The 23,141-nt window shown below is 37.1% G+C and overlaps 1 protein-coding gene across 1 annotated transcript in view; it reads right to left on the reverse strand.

Annotated features, from left to right (window-relative positions):
• Window positions 1-1,918: 1,918 nt before the first annotated feature.
• Window positions 1,919-23,141, reverse strand: part of LOC110453306 (solute carrier family 13 member 5-like) — a 29,804-nt gene continuing 8,581 nt past the window's right edge. The window contains exons 4-18 of the mRNA XM_021502197.1: window positions 22,416-22,567; window positions 21,369-21,495; window positions 17,470-17,619; window positions 16,187-16,315; window positions 15,911-16,003; window positions 13,777-13,881; window positions 13,041-13,132; window positions 12,804-12,916; window positions 12,344-12,396; window positions 8,376-8,480; window positions 7,640-7,731; window positions 7,403-7,515; window positions 3,080-3,241; window positions 2,544-2,681; window positions 1,919-2,174 (exon numbers count right to left, since the gene is read on the reverse strand). Coding sequence (XP_021357872.1) covers window positions 2,025-2,174; window positions 2,544-2,681; window positions 3,080-3,241; window positions 7,403-7,515; window positions 7,640-7,731; window positions 8,376-8,480; window positions 12,344-12,396; window positions 12,804-12,916; window positions 13,041-13,132; window positions 13,777-13,881; window positions 15,911-16,003; window positions 16,187-16,315; window positions 17,470-17,619; window positions 21,369-21,495; window positions 22,416-22,567 — 1,774 coding nt within the window. The 3' untranslated portion in view covers window positions 1,919-2,024. The remainder of the gene's footprint in view (window positions 2,175-2,543; window positions 2,682-3,079; window positions 3,242-7,402; window positions 7,516-7,639; window positions 7,732-8,375; window positions 8,481-12,343; window positions 12,397-12,803; window positions 12,917-13,040; window positions 13,133-13,776; window positions 13,882-15,910; window positions 16,004-16,186; window positions 16,316-17,469; window positions 17,620-21,368; window positions 21,496-22,415; window positions 22,568-23,141) is intronic.

Consider the following 23,141-nt stretch of genomic DNA (forward strand, 5'->3'; position numbering starts at 1 on the left):
ACAGCAAGAAATTGTAGTTTCCAGTGCCTTACAAAATAGCGATACGTTAGCACGGAAATTAGTACACGCCTCTAATCCGCATATTAGTTTTGTTTACAAAGTTTCTATGTCTACCATGTGGAAGCGTCGCAGTCACGCTGATATTGTGTTGGCTAAATGAGGGCCTCCCTAAGGAGAAAGAGTTTATAATAATGATTTATTGCATAATGTATGCATATGTTCATTATGTAAGTTTGGTAAATCCGATGGTTTTGTTGGGCTTCGGGGAGTCCAGCCAGATTCCAATTGGTGTCGTCTGCTTGTTTGCTCGACACAATAACGTAGTCAAATAGTATATTTTATTATTTTGTACTTCATTATAGGTACCAACTGTATTAATATGAATAATAGTAATGATAATATCCTGCAACTAACCATAATTTCGTGTGGTATGTGACATGTTGTGTTTTGAAGGCTCTGTTAACACAGGGTCTTATCTAATTTATTATCCGGTGGTATGGAGCAATTATAATTTTACTCTATGTAATTTTGATTGCATAATATTCATATCAAAGAAGCCTAAACTAATAGATACAGTGATATGGTTGAGTTGTACTAGTAAAATGGCTATTGTTTAGCTCGAACATTTTTTGTCAGTTTGAGATAATTACCATTGTTTGACCTAGTTAATTTTGAGTAATCTTATGAGTGTTTTATCTGTTTTGCTTTGTAGTTTTCCACCCTCTCAGGAGGTTTGTTAAGTAAACTCCTCTACGAGATGGAAACAATAAAGGGAGAAAGAAATATAAAGATCCACAATATTGCAATGGATGCAGCAATTTTTTTTAGTGGCTATTTTGTCCCCAAAAAGAGGACTCCAAAGCAAATCCCCAATCCTGCAGGGGGTTTCTGTTTAGTCGCCTCCTGCGATACATCGACGGGTAACAGCAGGTTTATGCTTCCCCCCCTTTCTTGATCTAAACAACTTTATTCCCAATGTCTCCGTTGACATTGCCTCACTCTTGAGCGTTCGCCCCTGTGAGGAAAGTTTTGGGTTCTGTCCCCTGGCCTTGACATGCCAGAGTCTGTAAAAATGGTAGTTTCTGCTCTTGATTAACCCTCGGCAATTTAGGAGTGGAACGACTGGTTCGCCCGTTGTCAGTATAGTGTGACCGGGTCGAGTGTCCTGCTAGGTGTTTTCGGCAGGTACGTTTCAGTGAGGTAGCACCATAAGTCGGCATCGGTTATCACAAGAAAAAAACACGAACATAGCGCAGCCTCCCAAAACACACGCTTACACTACACACATGCATCTAGTACACAGGGGAGGCCGCCTTAAATTACCATAGCTGTTGATAGGACGTTAAACAATACCAATAGCTAGTGTCTGCCCAACTCGACACATTATCCAGTACTGGCTCAGTCATCATAATGCATTGCTCACATTTACAACAGATCTCCCTACTGATGCTTTCATAATATATCAAGTGTATCACCGATACAATTATAAAATGCACCAGCTGCAAAGAAAAGGAATGCGCAGAGAACCTGAATAATCGGCTCAAGTGGTCGATTCGTCGATATTTGACTCTCTAACATTGCAGTATTTATGCCAATAAGAAAATGATCTATTGGTGGCCTAAACCTGTTCCTTTCAAAAATATCCCCTAGAGGAAGGAAGAACGGCAAACGGATTTTTCCTGTCCCTCCGTACTCTGGTGTTTCTCATGCGGCGCAAACGACAGACTATCCATGGCAAGTTATCGACAACTCAAAACTGCGCGTTGTCCATCGTCAACTTTTTCTTTAAAACCTATCTCCTCCTTAACACCAAAGAGAATTTCAACCAAATTTGGTCTCAAGCATCACTAGGTGAGGGCAATCATTTCTTAAATAAATGAGGTTGGTTCGACCACTGAGGTCAGGGGGTGGGGAACTTAGCTAAATTTGCTTTAAAACGCATCTCCTCTTCAAATTTGCTCAGAAACTTCATTGGACTATACAATAGTCCAAACAAATGATCTCAAATAAAAAATACAACAGAGTTAGAAACCATTTCCTGTAATATTTAGCAACATTGTTGTGTTGAAAATAGATGGAAGTGTGTGAAAATTGTAAATGCGTTCTCCAATGGTTTCCGTTGCTGCTACCAGAATCAATACCGCTACTATATTCATGACAAATCCAGCAGTCATCTGAAAACAAAGAATGAATTGGATAATATGTTTTTCACATCAACATCTTTAATTACTTGTCTGGAAAGCACAAATCAATTTGAATTTTAAGTAGATGAAACCTCATTAAAACGTATATCATATGCATCATTGAAATTTGTCTAGACACGAACATTATACAAAGGGGAAAAAATGGCGAAAAGTGTTGAGCTTTATAAGCCAGAAATTGTCCTGAAAACAGCTATTCAGAAATGAAGGGTACTTGTGATTTCTTAAACAAAACAAATTTTGATTATATTGTCATAAATATACCAAATTCGATGAATACATTTACACATAGTAAAAATACGTTATCCACGACTTGTAGGAAAGGGATGCATATAAAAATACCATGTCGATGACCCTGACATATCCAGTCGAGAAAACAACAGCATTGGGTGGCGTGGCTACCGGTAGCATGAAGGCAAATGACGTGGCAATGGCGGTCGGTAGCATGTAGTATAAAGGGTTTACACCTAAACGGAATGCCTACAATGCAATAAAATAATCTTAGTCAATACTTTAAATTAACCCACAAGTCCTACAGGGACACACGGTCAAACGTGTAAACGATAGGTGCGATACATGTAAGAGACGGAAGTAAAAAGAACATTCTAAAATTATTGCTATATTGCAATATGAAATTCTCTACCAGTCGCCCAGAATATTTTTAGATGAAAGGTAAATTTTCTATATTTACGATATACTTATTTTGTAAAAAAAATAATAAAAGTCAAGAAGAATTGAATGACTTGGATAAAATCAATGGCTTTGAACCGAATTTCAACAATTGTTAAGTGACTATGAAATAAGAGACTTTTACATTAGTTTCAATTAATTAACTGACATTGCTGCTGCTATTTTGAGTAGTGATGTCAAGTATATACCAGTTGTGTGACGATAGGCATCATCAGGGTAGAAATAGCAGTGTTACTTGTAACTTCCGTTGCTGCTGCCATGATGAAACACAGAATCATGTTCATAATCCACGGCTCAAACTCACTAAATACCACCAGCTGATCTGCAAGCCATTGAGACAGACCCGATTCCTGAAAATAGTGTTGGTATGATTAAATCGCACTGTACACAAACAGTAGATAAAGTCTTCAAGGTAACAACCAAAGATGAAGATTCAAAATGATTGGAACGAGACATGAATAGCATGTGTAACAAAATGGGCTGATGTTAGGTAATTAATGAAAAAGAATGGAACCATCTTATAACGTGTAAGATAGTGGGTATCAATAGAGAGCAGTGATTTGGTCAAAACTACATCCGATGTCAAATCTTAAGATTTGGTTAACACTGAATTGATTGACGGGGGACTGTTGCATTGAAGAAAGTATTATAGGCCTATCCATCTAGTGGCGACCAGGTCAGTAATGGATGGCATAGAGATAGGAACGAGAGTGTAAACTCCCGAAAACAGACAGGTGTAACTGTCATTTCCATATGGTACATTTAGTATTGTTGTTTTGGAAGGGGAAAATTAGCAGAGGAGTTAGATAAGAAATATGATTAAACTGCTGCACGTGCCTTATTACTTATGTACAATTGGTGGTACCTACTCTTAAATAGTTTATTTTGCATAATTTGTTAAAAGTGCTTGGGGAGACTTGTATAGGTAGTTAGGAGTTAAGAGTCGAGGTTCGAGAATGGTAGCCTCAGGAGAGAAAGGCCTGGGAAGGCCGGGATACAGCACTTTAGAACTGTGTTTGGTGTTGTAACTCGATATAATCTGTGTGCAATTAAATTGCGGTCGTGTTCCAGAAGTATGTTAAAAGTGACATTCAGTAGATTGAAGTCTGTCGCGGCCACAATGCCAGTAAATGAAAAGTCGAAGTCCACATGTGTTGTCGGCGTGTAATGTAACACATGTGCAAGTGGAGTGAGGTCTTTCTTATGAAAATGCATCAAGATAAGTGCAAACACACGCACATCGGAAAGTCAGCGAGATAACTAGATAGTTGTCATGACAAATATTAAGTTTAAAGAGAAAGAACTACTTGCTACAACAAGTGAAAAGTATGAGTAATAATAGAACCAGACTTAAATTTTGAAAATCACATAAGTGGTAAAGCGATTGGTTTGGATTTATTTGTTTAACGTTATAACTACTCTAATATGGACGAAATGCTCAGTTGGGATCATATTTACTGGAAACACCAACTATTTGTGGAAACATCTCCATTTTAGAGTATCTCTCATATTTATTACATTCGTCGTTCATCTACATTTGGTACAACGGCCATATGATATGTTCCGTGCAATCAACCTATGATTATTTACATTCAATTAATCTCAATTATAAGATATGATATATTTTATAAATAAGTCAGTTGCTATTGACATATTTTGACATCTTTTACACATTTTAACTTTTTGTTATCTACGCATTTGGTTGACATCACAAAATAGTTCGCTATAGTGACGTCTGCAATATACGTACCCACCATGGTGATATCACAGCAATAGTAATATATATTTATGGTATTAAGGCAGAGCGTACTAATTGTTTAGGATTTAGAATTACTAGTAAAACTGTTATTTACAAGAAATTAAAAAATAGAATACCCCCTGTGTGGAGCCAACTCGGGACCATCACATTACTGATCCGACACACTACCGCGGAATTAATTCCCTTCGGTCCTGGTGTTTATATTTTTTCTTCACGGCTCCTGTTTGGAGATGGGAGAAGAAAAGGACCTGCCTAGCTACGAGAAAACCCTTCGACGTATGAGAAGAGCATGTTCATCAAAGAAACACCGGACACACCGAAAACACCAACCAATGAAAATTTTTTTAGCTTTAAGGTTAAAAAACATGAATTGTAAGTCTAGTAATGTAATTTACGCATTGATTTGTAGCAATTGTTCTGAATTTATATCGGTCAAACGGGCGTTGAGCTACGAACAAGAATGACTGTACATAGAGAGCAAATACGAACAGACAGCTTAAGATTTTTACCAGTTAGTAAACACATACACGCTTGAGCTGATGACAAATTTAAAATATTTCCTATTTATCAAATGAGGCTAAGGAAACTGAATTCATCAAACTTCTTAGACCCCGCTTGAACAGTACTGTTTGACTAGTATTTTATAATGTTCTATCTTCATGTAATGTTGAAGGTAGAGAGTACCTCTGTATTTGAAAGGATGTGCATACACGAATTCCGATCAGGTATTTTTTATCGTTTTTATTTTGTCTACAGAAAAGCTATATTTGTGAATTTGGACCAATGTAATTTGTCTGATGTAGTCACATCGGTATTGTGTCGCTCCGCACTGGGGGTATTTCGGTTACGTATGTAGCGGACGTCAATATAGCGAACTATTATGTGATGTCATTGTTTATGACGTCACAACATCTACCTCAAATATAAACAGTCTGAAGAATCTCCTAGAAGAGATGAACGTTCTTAAGACTCGCTGTTGAGAATTTTTCTTTTTACATTTTATATAAATATGATTGTGTGTCTTTCTTTTAAACAGCAGGGCACGGGAGATAATGTCACGCTTTGCGCGATCTTGTTTCTGGTTTTCATGTATTCATTTTTTATGAATGTCTATTTTTTACCTTGTTGTTCAGCTTTAAATGACTCAAATTGTCGATGAGCCGTTAACCAATACAATTACAGTGTAAGAGCGTGACTTATATTAACTAGTCCCATTTAGTTGTTTTAACTGAAAGTATACCAAACACGGACGACATAACAGATCATTCCTTTCACGATTAACAAAATACAATGCTGCGTTTATATTGTTTTTCTTCTACTATTAATAACATCCTTCTTGTTTTTAGAACACCTAACGAATTGAAAATGAGAATATCATATATTATCAAGCCGATCATATGGTAATAGAAAATACTTTCCACGTGTGCCCTTTAAAGTTTGAGTTTTGTCATTTTGGTCACCATATACTTTGTATGCGCTATTGTAGCAAGGAGTGCATGAGGCACGATTGATGGATGAGGCACACAAAATGACGTTTACTTTCAGGAAGGGAAAGAGATAACAGGCAATCAGAAGGAGTACACTCTTTAACCGCTTGTAGCAGAGCCGTTTGCTGCTGTAGACGGCCTTGACAATGTGATGGTGGCATGCTTTTGTTAAACTACTGAAAGCAAATTTCCCGATAACATTCATTTCATTGTCTTTGGTGTGACTTGTAAATTGCGCATGTAAGCCTGGGTGGAAGATGCTTGAGGAAGATTATTTTAGATCATGGGAAATACAAAAAAGGGCCATAAGTTATGTTTTTAAAGTGGAAATCAGCATGTTCACAAAGCGAAACACGTTACTTTTCATGTCACAAAAGGTGAAAACTAATTTTAAAATGTATTCAAATAAATATAAATCATCATTTTACCAATTTCCCTTTTTACCAACCAAACAGTTGATTATTCCATCCAAAGTTAATTTATTTCTTGCTGAAAATGGATAAAATATATATTCAAAAGCGTTATTTTCCTATATTTACTCAGTATGGTATGAATAATAAATGCAACGTTTATTTTGAACACATAAGGTAATTGAAAACTTAAGTCTGTAAGTCAATTGTCACAAAATATCAGGTTTGGTTTGGTTGTATCTTGTTAATCGCCCTTTTAAAAGCTAAGGTCATTTGAAAACGTGCCTCAATGTGTGTTGTGCATGGGTGCTGGAGATCGAATATGTTGGTGTTATTGCATCTTTGTGATAGGGCTGATCTGACGCTTACTTTATAGTGTCTCAACGGAACGGTACCTTCTGGCGGGCCAGCTTAAAACCGATGCCGGACAAATCAGCTTCTTTGGTAGCTAGTCAAATCAACGTTATTCATGACAATAAAACCCTGCATGGTTATTTGACATTGTTACAGTGCATGTGATGAGGTGACGTTGTCAACATTTCCGAAAAGTTGAACGTCAAGCAAAGGGCGGTAAGTTCCATTTCAAGTTTTATCGGGAGGCAGAACCCATAATCTCCCTCGCGTAAAAGCACGCCACCGAGTGGAAAAGAGATATAATTGATTTCTCCTTTGATATTACCTGATCAGAATATTTTTTATACCAAATTCACATAAATCCTTGTTCATTACAGGTGATTCCAGTAAGATGCAACTCGTTAGGCATTGGCGTTACTCATCTTGAAATCGTCAATGCATGATGTAGAATTGTAATTTTGGTCACATAATACAGATTTCGCAGTATATTTTTTTACCTACCTCACTTCCTTTTGCAATCGCAAACCCACCACCTACAAGTATGATAACTCCCCATGGCACTGTCTTCTCGGCAATTTTCCAAGGCAGGAGGGGATATGCGGCATATTTTCGTCCTAAAATTAATGATAAAATGAAAATATACTGTGCAAAAATTTAGGTGGTATTTTTCACAAGAAAGTCAGAGACATCACTTTAACACATTGTTATCAGGGCATGTACAATTTGAGTTAAAGTTACCTTTAGTGCAACAAAAAACTTTTGGAATTTGTGAAGGGAAGAGGCAAAGACAGCATGAAACTAGAATGGCTGGCGTTGAATCGGACACCATGCTGCAAAACCAAATGATAATAGCCTGCAAATGTATTGTACAAATGAGTTGTAGAATTTAGGGCAAAACAGAATATCAAACCATATTAAAAGCCTGGTCATCCAGAATTACAACAAAAGGCAGCATTTTATGTACACTGCAAATGTCGCTTTCCGGTGGAAACAAGAAATTGTATTAGCATCGACCTTTGTAAACAATCACTATTCTCATAAACGTTATAGGCCCTGTCACGAATGAGCTAAATACAACAACACTATAAAAGTTATCCTTAAAAGTAAATAATTGCGAACAATACATGTAGCAAGCAAGATATTAATCGACAATCATCTCCCCCGAATGTATTCCATCCAATCTGACTGACAAGTCATGTATCGTTTGTTCCGGGCACTTTCTCAGTTTTATGATCGTTTTCGAAAAGCATTAACTAAAAAGCCACGATTTTTTACGAGACCCTTACTTTTATTAACACACATTTTATACATACACATGTTATACAAAGTTGCAATTCATGTCTAGTACTTTATGCAAATCATTGTTTTACTCCATCAAATCATGTCTACACAAAAAGCAATGTACTAGAGTATATTCTTGCATTTATGATGGTGTATAATCATATAATGTCTTTGTAACTCATTCCAAACATACCCACGAGGAAAAAGAAATCCCCATCCTCCACTGCCTCCTAAGTCTCTTGTTATCCAAAGAACTGCCAGAACCAATAAATGACTAATGACGGCCACCTCTCCAAACCTGAAACGAAGTGTACTCATATATGGGTATATAGTTGGGAACTGCCTTGCATATTCCACCCTAAAGTAACATTTATGCAAAAAGGAATATCAATATTGATGTCTTAGTAAGTCTTGATACCAAGTTCAAACTAAGTAATAAGGTTTAATGCCTTAGGGACTCGGCTAAGTTCGATGACCACTTTCAGAGGACTTTATTAAGCGNAGTAGATAAAGTCTTCAAGGTAACAACCAAAGATGAAGATTCAAAATGATTGGAACGAGACATGAATAGCATGTGTAACAAAATGGGCTGATGTTAGGTAATTAATGAAAAAGAATGGAACCATCTTATAACGTGTAAGATAGTGGGTATCAATAGAGAGCAGTGATTTGGTCAAAACTACATCCGATGTCAAATCTTAAGATTTGGTTAACACTGAATTGATTGACGGGGGACTGTTGCATTGAAGAAAGTATTATAGGCCTATCCATCTAGTGGCGACCAGGTCAGTAATGGATGGCATAGAGATAGGAACGAGAGTGTAAACTCCCGAAAACAGACAGGTGTAACTGTCATTTCCATATGGTACATTTAGTATTGTTGTTTTGGAAGGGGAAAATTAGCAGAGGAGTTAGATAAGAAATATGATTAAACTGCTGCACGTGCCTTATTACTTATGTACAATTGGTGGTACCTACTCTTAAATAGTTTATTTTGCATAATTTGTTAAAAGTGCTTGGGGAGACTTGTATAGGTAGTTAGGAGTTAAGAGTCGAGGTTCGAGAATGGTAGCCTCAGGAGAGAAAGGCCTGGGAAGGCCGGGATACAGCACTTTAGAACTGTGTTTGGTGTTGTAACTCGATATAATCTGTGTGCAATTAAATTGCGGTCGTGTTCCAGAAGTATGTTAAAAGTGACATTCAGTAGATTGAAGTCTGTCGCGGCCACAATGCCAGTAAATGAAAAGTCGAAGTCCACATGTGTTGTCGGCGTGTAATGTAACACATGTGCAAGTGGAGTGAGGTCTTTCTTATGAAAATGCATCAAGATAAGTGCAAACACACGCACATCGGAAAGTCAGCGAGATAACTAGATAGTTGTCATGACAAATATTAAGTTTAAAGAGAAAGAACTACTTGCTACAACAAGTGAAAAGTATGAGTAATAATAGAACCAGACTTAAATTTTGAAAATCACATAAGTGGTAAAGCGATTGGTTTGGATTTATTTGTTTAACGTTATAACTACTCTAATATGGACGAAATGCTCAGTTGGGATCATATTTACTGGAAACACCAACTATTTGTGGAAACATCTCCATTTTAGAGTATCTCTCATATTTATTACATTCGTCGTTCATCTACATTTGGTACAACGGCCATATGATATGTTCCGTGCAATCAACCTATGATTATTTACATTCAATTAATCTCAATTATAAGATATGATATATTTTATAAATAAGTCAGTTGCTATTGACATATTTTGACATCTTTTACACATTTTAACCTTTTTGTTATCTACGCATTTGGTTGACATCACAAAATAGTTCGCTATAGTGACGTCTGCAATATACGTACCCACCATGGTGATATCACAGCAATAGTAATATATATTTATGGTATTAAGGCAGAGCGTACTAATTGTTTAGGATTTAGAATTACTAGTAAAACTGTTATTTACAAGAAATTAAAAAATAGAATACCCCCTGTGTGGAGCCAACTCGGGACCATCACATTACTGATCCGACACACTACCGCGGAATTAATTCCCTTCGGTCCTGGTGTTTATATTTTTTCTTCACGGCTCCTGTTTGGAGATGGGAGAAGAAAAGGACCTGCCTAGCTACGAGAAAACCCTTCGACGTATGAGAAGAGCATGTTCATCAAAGAAACACCGGACACACCGAAAACACCAACCAATGAAAATTTTTTTAGCTTTAAGGTTAAAAAACATGAATTGTAAGTCTAGTAATGTAATTTACGCATTGATTTGTAGCAATTGTTCTGAATTTATATCGGTCAAACGGGCGTTGAGCTACGAACAAGAATGACTGTACATAGAGAGCAAATACGAACAGACAGCTTAAGATTTTTACCAGTTAGTAAACACATACACGCTTGAGCTGATGACAAATTTAAAATATTTCCTATTTATCAAATGAGGCTAAGGAAACTGAATTCATCAAACTTCTTAGACCCCGCTTGAACAGTACTGTTTGACTAGTATTTTATAATGTTCTATCTTCATGTAATGTTGAAGGTAGAGAGTACCTCTGTATTTGAAAGGATGTGCATACACGAATTCCGATCAGGTATTTTTTATCGTTTTTATTTTGTCTACAGAAAAGCTATATTTGTGAATTTGGACCAATGTAATTTGTCTGATGTAGTCACATCGGTATTGTGTCGCTCCGCACTGGGGGTATTTCGGTTACGTATGTAGCGGACGTCAATATAGCGAACTATTATGTGATGTCATTGTTTATGACGTCACAACATCTACCTCAAATATAAACAGTCTGAAGAATCTCCTAGAAGAGATGAACGTTCTTAAGACTCGCTGTTGAGAATTTTTCTTTTTACATTTTATATAAATATGATTGTGTGTCTTTCTTTTAAACAGCAGGGCACGGGAGATAATGTCACGCTTTGCGCGATCTTGTTTCTGGTTTTCATGTATTCATTTTTTATGAATGTCTATTTTTTACCTTGTTGTTCAGCTTTAAATGACTCAAATTGTCGATGAGCCGTTAACCAATACAATTACAGTGTAAGAGCGTGACTTATATTAACTAGTCCCATTTAGTTGTTTTAACTGAAAGTATACCAAACACGGACGACATAACAGATCATTCCTTTCACGATTAACAAAATACAATGCTGCGTTTATATTGTTTTTCTTCTACTATTAATAACATCCTTCTTGTTTTTAGAACACCTAACGAATTGAAAATGAGAATATCATATATTATCAAGCCGATCATATGGTAATAGAAAATACTTTCCACGTGTGCCCTTTAAAGTTCGAGTTTTGTCATTTTGGTCACCATATACTTTGTATGCGCTATTGTAGCAAGGAGTGCATGAGGCACGATTTATGGATGAGGCACACAAAATGACGTTTACTTTCAGGAAGGGAAAGAGATAACAGGCAATCAGAAGGAGTACACTCTTTAACTGCTTGTAGCAGAGCCGTTTGCTGCTGTAGACGGCCTTGACAATGTGATGGTGGCATGCTTTTGTTAAACTACTGAAAGCAAATTTCCCGATAACATTCATTTCATTGTCTTTGGTGTGACTTGTAAATTGCGCATGTAAGCCTGGGTGGAAGATGCTTGAGGAAGATTATTTTAGATCATGGGAAATACAAAAAAGGGCCATAAGTTATGTTTTTAAAGTGGAAATCAGCATGTTCACAAAGCGAAACACGTTACTTTTCATGTCACAAAAGGTGAAAACTAATTTAAAAATGTATTCAAATAAATATAAATCATCATTTTGCCAATTTCCCTTTTTACCAACCAAACAGTTGATTATTCCATCCAAGGTTAATTTATTTCTTGCTGAAAATGGATAAAATATATATTCAAAAGCGTTATTTTCCTATATTTACTCAGTATGGTATGAATAATAAATGCAACGTTTATTTTGAACACATAAGGTAATTGAAAACTTACGTCTGTAAGTCAATTGTCACAAAATATCAGGTTTGGTTTGGTTGTATCTTGTTAATCGCCCTTTTAAAAGCTAAGGTCATTTGAAAACGTGCCTCAATGTGTGTTGTGCATGGGTGCTGGAGATCGAATATGTTGGTGTTATTGCATCTTTGTGATAGGGCTGATCTGACGCTTACTTTATAGTGTCTCAACGGAACGGTACCTTCTGGCGGGCCAGCTTAAAACCGATGCCGGACAAATCAGCTTCTTTGGTAGCTAGTCAAATCAACGTTATTCATGACAATAAAACCCTGCATGGTTATTTGACATTGTTACAGTGCATGTGATGAGGTGACGTTGTCAACATTTCCGAAAAGTTGAACGTCAAGCAAAGGGCGGTAAGTTCCATTTCAAGTTTTATCGGGAGGCAGAACCCATAATCTCCCTCGCGTAAAAGCACGCCACCGAGTGGAAAAGAGATATAATTGATTTCTCCTTTGATATTACCTGATCAGAATATTTTTTATACCAAATTCACATAAATCCTTGTTCATTACAGGTGATTCCAGTAAGATGCAACTCGTTAGGCATTGGCGTTACTCATCTTGAAATCGTCAATGCATGATGTAGAATTGTAATTTTGGTCACATAATACAGATTTCGCAGTATATTTTTTTACCTACCTCACTTCCTTTTGCAATCGCAAACCCACCACCTACAAGTATGATAACTCCCCATGGCACTGTCTTCTCGGCAATTTTCCAAGGCAGGAGGGGATATGCGGCATATTTTCGTCCTAAAATTAATGATAAAATGAAAATATACTGTGCAAAAATTTAGGTGGTATTTTTCACAAGAAAGTCAGAGACATCACTTTAACACATTGTTATCAGGGCCTGTACAATTTGAGTTAAAGTTACCTTTAGTGCAACAAAAAACTTTTGGAATTTGTGAAGGGAAGAGGCAAAGACAGCATGAAACTAGAATGGCTGGCGTTGAATCGGACACCATGCTGCAAAACCAAATGATAATAGCCTGCAAATGTATTGTACAAATGAGTTGTAGAATTTAGGGCAAAACAGAATATCAAACCATATTAAAAGCCTGGTCATCCAGAATTACAACAAAAGGCAGCATTTTATGTACACTGCAAATGTCGCTTTCCGGTGGAAACAAGAAATTGTATTAGCATCGACCTTTGTAAACAATCACTATTCTCATAAACGTTATAGGCCCTGTCACGAATGAGCTAAATACAACAACACTATAAAAGTTATCCTTAAAAGTAAATAATTGCGAACAATACATGTAGCAAGCAAGATATTAATCGACAATCATCTCCCCCGAATGTATTCCATCCAATCTGACTGACAAGTCATGTATCGTTTGTTCCGGGCACTTTCTCAGTTTTATGATCGTTTTCGAAAAGCATTAACTAAAAAGCCACGATTTTTTACGAGACCCTTACTTTTATTAACACACATTTTATACATACACATGTTATACAAAGTTGCAATTCATGTCTAGTACTTTATGCAAATCATTGTTTTACTCCATCAAATCATGTCTACACAAAAAGCAATGTACTAGAGTATATTCTTGCATTTATGATGGTGTATAATCATATAATGTCTTTGTAACTCATTCCAAACATACCCACGAGGAAAAAGAAATCCCCATCCTCCACTGCCTCCTAAGTCTCTTGTTATCCAAAGAACTGCCAGAACCAATAAATGACTAATGACGGCCACCTCTCCAAACCTGAAACGAAGTGTACTCATATATGGGTATATAGTTGGGAACTGCCTTGCATATTCCACCCTAAAGTAACATTTATGCAAAAAGGAATATCAATATTGATGTCTTAGTAAGTCTTGATACCAAGTTCAAACTAAGTAATAAGGTTTAATGCCTTAGGGACTCGGCTAAGTTCGATGACCACTTTCAGAGGACTTTATTAAGCGGAATGATGGCCCCTTGAATAACGAAAAACGTCATTATCTGCCGTTTCCGTGCAATAACTGCAACAAATGTTAAGCAATTTTCTTTAATCTTGGTAACATTATGACTTCAGGGCTCGGCCAAGTTCGATGACCACTTTCAGCGGACTTTATTTGGCGGAATGATGACCACTTGAATAACGAAAAACGTCACTATCTGCCGTTTCCGTGCAATAACTGCAACAAATGTTAAGCGATTTTCTTTAAACTTGGTAACATGGTTAAATGCGTTCAGGACTCGGCCAACTTCGATTATCACTTTCAGCGCGCTTTATTTGGCGGAATTATGGCCCCTTAAAAAACGAAAACGTCATTATCTGCCATTTCTGTTCATTAACTCTCGCAAATATTATCCGATTGTCTTCAAACTTAGTAAAAGGGTTCAACGCATTAAGGGTTCGGCCAAGTTTGACAATTACTTTAATCAAATTCCTTTTTGTGGAGGTATGGGGCCCTTGATTAACAAAACACGACATTATTTGCATTTTCCGCTTAATAATTCACGCAAATATTAGCCAAATTTCTTCAAACTTGATAGCAATGTTTGTGTTCCTGTCTTTCGACCCATCTCTGGCACTTTTTGGTTTTTGTGTGATAATTGCTATAGATATTGTGCAAATATTTCAACCAAATACCATATGCATATCCGACTCATGCTAAGTTTGCCAACCGATGTGATTTGTGCATATTTACGGATAATAAATGAGGTTAGTAAATTCTGATGGATTAAACGATTAATTTACACCGTAATACCTACATGTTCAATAAAAAGTCTTACTTCGGTATAAGGCTTTTTTTCTTCGAGTTTCAACCTATACATTATGGTTCAAAAGCACGATACTCGCATGTTTAACCCAAACCACAATAATGTTTACCTACAATATGCCCTGCAAGCGGGGGATATAAATTCCACGAATTTGCTTGCTACATTTAGAATTATTTCTGGGTCTAAGTTAAGCAAAAAATCGCTTTTCAAATTGAATATTTTTGTTCGAGAGGATTAAAGTGTGGCCAACGAAAATCAAGTAGTATAGCGATATTAGGAATGAAAGAGTTCCGTAGGACTAATAACACGCTTTTCGCTAGTCTGTAGAAGACCCTAGCAAGTCACCTGTTAATCTAACTCGCAGTGGGATACAGCAGACTTATTCTTTTTACAAACCTTAGTTACTACATTTATCCAAGACAAATGTATAGAGAAAAGACCCTGCAGGTAGGGCGTAAGAATTGTACCTGCTGCCCCCAATTGCATGATCGTAAGAGGCGACTAAATTTGGGACCTTATCTCTTCTCTCCTTTCTAAATAACTTTCTTCTTCCTAATGTCTCCCTTGACAATGCCTCACTTTTGGCCATTTGTTGAGCGTTCGCCCCTGTGAGGAAGGCTTTGGGTTCTGTCCCCTGGCCGAGACATACCAAAGTCTTTAAAAATGGTAGTTTATACTCCTGCTTAACGCTCAGCAAATTAGGAGTGGGACGACTGGTTCGCCCGTTGTCAGTATAATGTGACCGGGTGGGGCGTCCTGCTGGGTGTCTTCGGCAGAATGTTTCAGTGAGGTAGCACTATAAAGTCGGCATCAGTTTCGCGCTATCACAAGGAGACAAACACGAACATATCGCAGCCTCCCAAAATACACACACATACACTACACGCATACATCTTGCACCCAGGGGAGGCCGTCCTTAAATGACCTTAGCTGTTAATAGGACGTTAAACAAAATCAAACAAACAAACAAACAAAAGTATAGAGAAACAGCGCAGAAAGTAAAACGAACTTGGTGAACTCTTACGTCATAGGTCCCATATCGTTGTATTCCTTTTTTAGCATTGTCTTGATATTTTTTCTTGCACCATGGTTTTTCCCAAGGCGCCCCTGGTCACGTCTAAATAAAAATGTATATATTTATTATATATTAGTTTTGAAAAACAGCAGACAGTTCGTGTATGAAATGCATGGTTAATTTTAAAGTTACAGTTTGCCACGTTCATTATTGGGCCAAACGGTATATAACAACAAAAATACAAACACATTGATCGTTCAACGTAGCAGTTACATACACACGTACCTGCATAAGAAAAAGAATAGGTAGAACCATATCCAAAGGGCCAGGAGGGCGAAAAACGCTATAGGAAATCCGTACAGCAAGAATGAGCCATACGTCACCGGAGATGTTGTGTGGTACCTCTCATACAATCTGAAACCGACCACTATTACAATGCTAATTTACAAAGAAAACGGTTGGCGATAGTATGTATGGATAATTTTTTTTTTTTTTGAATCACTCATCATTGTGACGATTTGTTGTATGAATATAAAAGGAAACAAGAAAACACCAAGCTAGTGCATTTCGCTGCATAAATAAAGTTTGTTGAGGGTTTAGGCGGAATTTGTGTTGGGTTCCTTTTGCATGGTATTTGGCACAATCACACACATACAGGAACGTCCCTGCAGGTAGGGCGTAAGAAATGTACCTGCTGCCTCTAATTGCATGATCGTAAGAGGTGACTAAATTTTGGATCTTATCTTTTCTCTTCTTCCTAATGTCTCTCTTGACAATGCCTTACTTTTGGCCTTTAGTTGAGTGTTTGCCCACGTGAGGAAGGCTTTGGGTCCTCGCCCCTGGCCGAGACATACCAGAGTCTGTAAAAATGGTATTTTCTAATCCTGCTTAACGCTCAGCAATCTAGGAGTGGGACGACTGGTTCGTCCGTTGTCAGTATAATGTGACCGGGTTGGTAGCCTGCTGGATGTTTTCGGCAGTATGTTTCAGTGAGGTAGCACTATCAAGTCGGCATCAGTTTCGCGCTATCACAAGGAGACAAACACGAACATATCGCAGCCTCCCAAAATACACACACATACACTACACGCATACATCATGCACACAGGGGAGGCCGTCCTTAAATGACCATAGCTGTTGATAGAACGTTAACAATACTAAAACCAAACCAAACTTGTAGATCCTTGATATCTAACGGCTACGCTCACTTTCGCTAACTGCACCCTTTGAATGTCATAGAAAAATGAAGGCTCAGTGTGCGCCAACTTGTTCATGAAGACAAGAAGACTATTTTGATCCTTAAATGTTCATCAAAAGAATCCCGCGCTCGCGTAACATTAAAACTTACTGGCTTCGCTCCCTTGTAATCTTCAAAGGACAGGTATCATCCTATTTATTAGTCTTTATTTTAACCCGAGATCAATCGGATAGCTAGCCACATGCCTTCAATTTTGCTATGACAGGGGTGCAGAGAGCGAAAATGAGCGTAACCCCAGGTTATCGAAGATGTTGTTGATAGGACGTAAAACAAAATCAAACCAAATCAATCAGAACAATTCCGTACTTACAAGTCTGTTTGTCCTTTCATTATGATATTTGGAAAGGATCCTGTAAGCGTTGCTACACCTCCGATGTTGGCAGCATAGGCTACTGAGAGGGATAGAGCTTTACCAAGGCGAAGGTATTCCAGGTCAGACGTTACATCATCCTCTACAGAACTGTAAACGACATAATTTTAACAGTGTGTAATAGCAAAATCACATATACGTTAGCGTTGGGTTAAATTAACTCAGGGTGCGCAAAGATTGACAATCATCGTGAATTTCGACAGTCCAAACTATTTCTCAAGAAGTATTTGACAGGTCTTTTTCAAATTTCATATGTACGTTCCTTTTGGTTTTAAATTTTGTTCGGTTTTGAGACTACGAAAAACTTCAGTTTTAGATTATCAGGTAAAAACTGCTTTTAAGATCCTCTCTATGCTTCTCTTGACTTGTTTTTCCCCCGAAAAAAGGATAGCTACCAATCAGACATCTTGTATCGACTGATGAAGTTTGTAACTGTTTTAACCTTGAAAATTCATACAGTTCTTTCTCTATTTGTATCAATAGGTTATTCCTATTACCTAGTTTTGTCTATATTTCAGTTTGAGCTTCAAGCTGCTTGACCGTAAGGGAGGTATAATTATATCAGCTTGTCTGTCCGTCCGTCACATTCGATAGAAAGTTGTCGTTCCTTCCACACATAAAATATCTAAAGCAAAATGCATGAAAGAATTGAATATTTTAAAGGTCGTCTCCTATACCAACTCCCCAGCTGATAGAAAGGTACTGCTAAGACTCTATAGAGCACTTGTCAGATCTAAATTGAACTATGGATCCATTGTTTATGGATCCGCAAGAAAGTCATATTTAAAAATTACTGGACACTGGCCATCACCAGGGCCTGCGACTTTAAAGCGTTTAAAACCACACCATCTGCAAGTCCTTGCGTGGTGGCTAACGAACCTTCATTACATAATCGCCGAGAGAAATTTTCGTTGCAATATGCAGTACAATTAAAGTAAAACACTTCAAATCCAGCCTTTTCAGTTGTTTTCAATCCAAAAAACAAAACTCAAAATAAACCCAAACTGTATTCCAACCTTTGGTATTCCCTTCTGAAAAATACTGAAAAAATCATTTGCTATGCCTCCGCTGCTTCTGGTTTGACCGGAGGTTGATCTTTCAATTCACCGACATCCGAAACTTACATTTTTGGTTCGGATTTTTCAAAACTGCAGTTAAAATATAAGGATTTTCAGTCGTTTTATACGGACGGTTCCAAAGATACTACAGTTGGATGCCGGCTGCCCAATGATGCTATCTATCTCGGCCTTGAGCACCTTAAATCAAATAATGTACCACAGTCAGTTATTTAATCTGTTCTACAAAGCCTCCCAACAAAAATGTGAAGAATATCACAATTAGCCAAACATAATATTACCTCAAAATGTCATATAACCTTTTGCTGGGTCCAGGTCATGCGGTAACACCAGGTAATGAAAAAGAAAGCAGCACTATTACTACCACCTGAATATTCTTAACTTCATTTTACTGATTTTTAAACCGCTAGTTACAACATTTATAAGATCACAGTGGCAAAATAATTGGAATCAATGCGTAGATAACAAATTCAATATATTAAACCTGAAATCGGTGAATTGCATCCTAGCTACAGAGAGAGGCGCCGAGACGAGGTTGTCCTTGCCGGTCTCCGGATTCCTATATTACCTATTGTTATTTACTATAACGTGATATTCAGCCTCAATGCATAGCGTGTCAGGAACCATTTACAGTAAAACACTTCTTATTAGATTGTGTCGACTATAAGTCGGTCAACTCGAGAAAATTTCTATAATAACATTACAGTTCTTTAATCTCTTTTCGAACACATGACTGTCTCTTCAATTTTAGCCTATCTGAAAGATGTTGGTCTTTTAAATAAAATGTGAGTCATCATAGCCACTTTCAATATAGAAATTCACGTTTGTCTTTTAACCTTTACGTTTGTTTGATTATGCATTGGGGGGTTTTCCGGCCATTTGTTGGCCCTAATAACTATCATGTGTTGATGGGCCGTTAAGCTTTTAATAATACCTTGATGATAATAACTTTTCCGCAGAAAAAGTTTGTCCGGACAACTCCTTCTAAAGTAATGGACGAACTTTAACGAAATGTTCCACATATAATCACTACCACATAAAGTTGTGCATACAGGTATACTTCTTTCATTCTGTCCTTTTTTTTTTACAAAGTTATGGCCTTTATTGAAACATTCTTGTCCGCACAACTCCTCCAAAACTACTGGACCAATAGCAATGACAGTTTTCAGATATGATAACTACCACCTGAAGTTGTGCATCCAGGTATTATGTTTTTCAATCTGACTCTTTTTACGGAGTAATGGCCCTTTGTTGAAAAACACTTCGCCATACAACTCCGCCAACAACACTTTGCTCCCAATTTCAACCGAATTTTTCCAATATGATGACTACCACCTAAAGTTGTGCATCCAGGTATTTTTATCAAATCCTTTTTTATGGAGTTATGGCCATTTGTTTAAATTCCTTGTCCTGACAACTTCTGCTAATCTACTGGGCCAATTTCAAAGAAAGTTTACAGATATGGCAATTGCCCCTTGACGTTGTGCATCAAAGAAGTACTTTTTCATTCAGACCCTTTAAAAGGAGATATAGACATTTGTTGAAAAAAACTGTGTCTGTCTCCTTTACTACTGGGCAAATTACTGGTAATTACCCCCTGATATCATGCATCGGGATTTATATTTTCATTTCGACCCTTTTTTAGGAGTTATGGCCTTTTGTTAAAAATCTTTGTTATTCTTACAAAATGGACATCAATTTGTCCACCTTGTGATCGAATGCCCTGCATGATCAAATATTTCGCATTACATTCAAGTTCTTTATTAACATTGAGCAGTAAGTATTCTTTCCCCGTACCTGCCGGGGAGCCCTCTGTACATAGCACAATTCATAATAATCACACATTACATATCACTTTACACAAATCACACACATTTAAACAGCACATGTTAATCAAAGCGGGTATATTAAGGGACCATTCGGTTTTGTTAACTTCTGTTTTTCTTCCATGTGATGTCATACTTAATAAGCATAGACTAAAACCACATGTACGAGTGGACGTTGCTCCATATTGCATGCCTATATATGTACGTTGTAGGATTAAGGTATAGGGTACGTGACCAGTATATTTTAAGTTGATCCAAACTACTAGGACGATAGCATTTCAGTCAGATAGCACTATAAAGTCGGCATCAGATACGCGTTATCACAATATGGCAAGCACAGCAACATACCCTGTCTCCTGCATACAAACAAACAAGCACGCATACACAACACACATGGAGGCATGTTCTTTAAAGATCTTAGCTGTTAATAAGACGTTAAAACAAAATGAAACATTCAGCAAAACTCGTTCATCTGTATGTTTTGGCATTGAGAGGGAGTACAGGAAGAATGTGAGTGACCTATATACTTAAATAAAATGTAATGCTCAGCCAATAATGAAATCATTACTGGTGGGAGACTATATTGCTTTGCAATGCTTTGTCTTAGTAAGACCCTAGCTTACAGTTCAGGTTTATATAGGAGCAGGGGTGTCAGTTAGCAATTGGCTTACAGTTCAGTTTTATCTTGGTTTAAATTGTTCTCTTTTACTTATAGTAAAATGTTTAAATGACTACTACATTCTGAATGATCATTGTCAAACAGCAATTTAAATCTTGTACAAGAGTAACCACAATATGCCTTGTTTCGTTGTAATGACTCAATCCAATAAGACAAAATAAATGCATAGAACCAATGAAGATTTTGCGAACATGGTATCTTGTTATTTATTGAAGATGATACATAGCGAGATTAACATAAATAACACTGCTTACTCGCCTTGATTCTTTGTTGATTCCATCCTCGTCTTTGGATATATTCGAGCCAGTTAACTCGTGGTAGTCACTTCGTGTTCTGCATTCATCATCAGTGTATTCCGCGGCTCTGTTGTCCAAGCTTTCGTATTCTAAAAAAATGAACATTAATTTCACCACCTTATGATCGAATGCCCTGCATGATTTAATGTTTCACATTACATTCAAATTCTTTTTTCACTTTGAGCAGTAAGCTCATCCATAGCTGTTGATAGGACGTTAAACAATTTTTAAACAAAACAAAACAAAACCAGTTAGCTCATCAGTACAATTAAATGTTAAAATGCTTTCCCCGTACATGCCGGGGAGCCCTCTTTGAAGGTGTCGTGCTACTGTGTGTACATGTACATGTATGTAATCCCATTTCATTCAGATATCTTTATAGCAAGCTATTTTTAAAATAATGTATCTAAATAACATTGATGACCCTTTTCCAAATCAAGGTTTGGTTTGGTTTTATGGGGTTTAACGTCCTATTACGAGCAAAGGTCATTGAAGGACGTGCCTCAACGTGTGAAATATGCTTGCATGTGTGTTAGGGTTTATTGGTGTGATTGCCTCCTTGCAATATCGCAGATCTATAATGCCTATTGAATAGCAATATATCACTGAAATACCATTCCAAAGGAACCAATCATAGCATTCCAATCAATCGCTTTAACAAGGCTAATGCCAATATTTCATTAAATCATACCCTACAATTGTTTCACGTAACTTTCACAAACAATTCTTCAAATTATTTAATAAATTCGAAACACGCTTGCCAAGATTTTAAAAAAGTCAGGGAAAATTTAGGAAACTATCGGAAGAACATTGTTGTCTCTTCGAAACATGAAAAGGTCATACATACACTTAAATGAAATAAGTTTTTTTTGTTTGACGTCCTCTAAACAGCCAAGATCATTTTAGGACACGCCTCCATGTGTGTAACATATGATTGTGTGTAAGGACAATTTGAACAGTTTAAACCATGTGATGATGGTGGGCTAACAACAAATAGTAATTTATGCACCCTGTTGATCTGCTTGGGAACCCCTTTCATCCTTCACCTCTCTGAATTGTTTCATCACTGCGTTGGATATTGGCGCCATCATGGCTGCAGTGGCTGTGTTATTGATCCACATTGACAGGAACCACGTTGGCAACATCATACCGAATATTAACCTGCAAGGGATGCAACACAAAGAAACTTTACTCGGCAGACTAACAATGACACTGCAAGTCGACATATTATTCAATCATCGAACTACAGGTACCATGATTATACCGTGCCTATTCTAGACGTGGACATAGTTATTAATTTCTGAACAACTCAGAAAACAGAAGAGATTTTTAAACTAGTTAGAGGTTGACAAAACTTATAAAAGGGAATGACATCAAACAAACGAAAGGATAAAGACATGGACATATAGTCCACAGCATAGCGTGATTATTTTTATGGTTCGTGGGTATTTTATGGGGTAAACATATATTGTTACTTACCCATGGTCGTCCCGTTAAGATTCGTTTTCCTAACTTAATTCTCAAAAAAAAAAAAATGCAATAACAACATGTATTTAAATGTCATGAATAAAAATTCCTCTGCCGATTTCAGATCCGCAGGACAAGTTTATTGCTGTTGTAGTTATGTCAACATGTTGTTTAATATCATTTTAATTAAATTTATGTTTTTTATACTGATAGTTCTTCTGCTTAGCATAAGGGCTAACCAGGAAATGTTTTCCTTCCATCGTGTATT

This window comes from Mizuhopecten yessoensis, unplaced genomic scaffold, assembly GCF_002113885.1.
Source record: "Mizuhopecten yessoensis strain PY_sf001 unplaced genomic scaffold, ASM211388v2 scaffold7269, whole genome shotgun sequence".
NCBI classification, from domain to species: domain Eukaryota; kingdom Metazoa; phylum Mollusca; class Bivalvia; order Pectinida; family Pectinidae; genus Mizuhopecten; species Mizuhopecten yessoensis.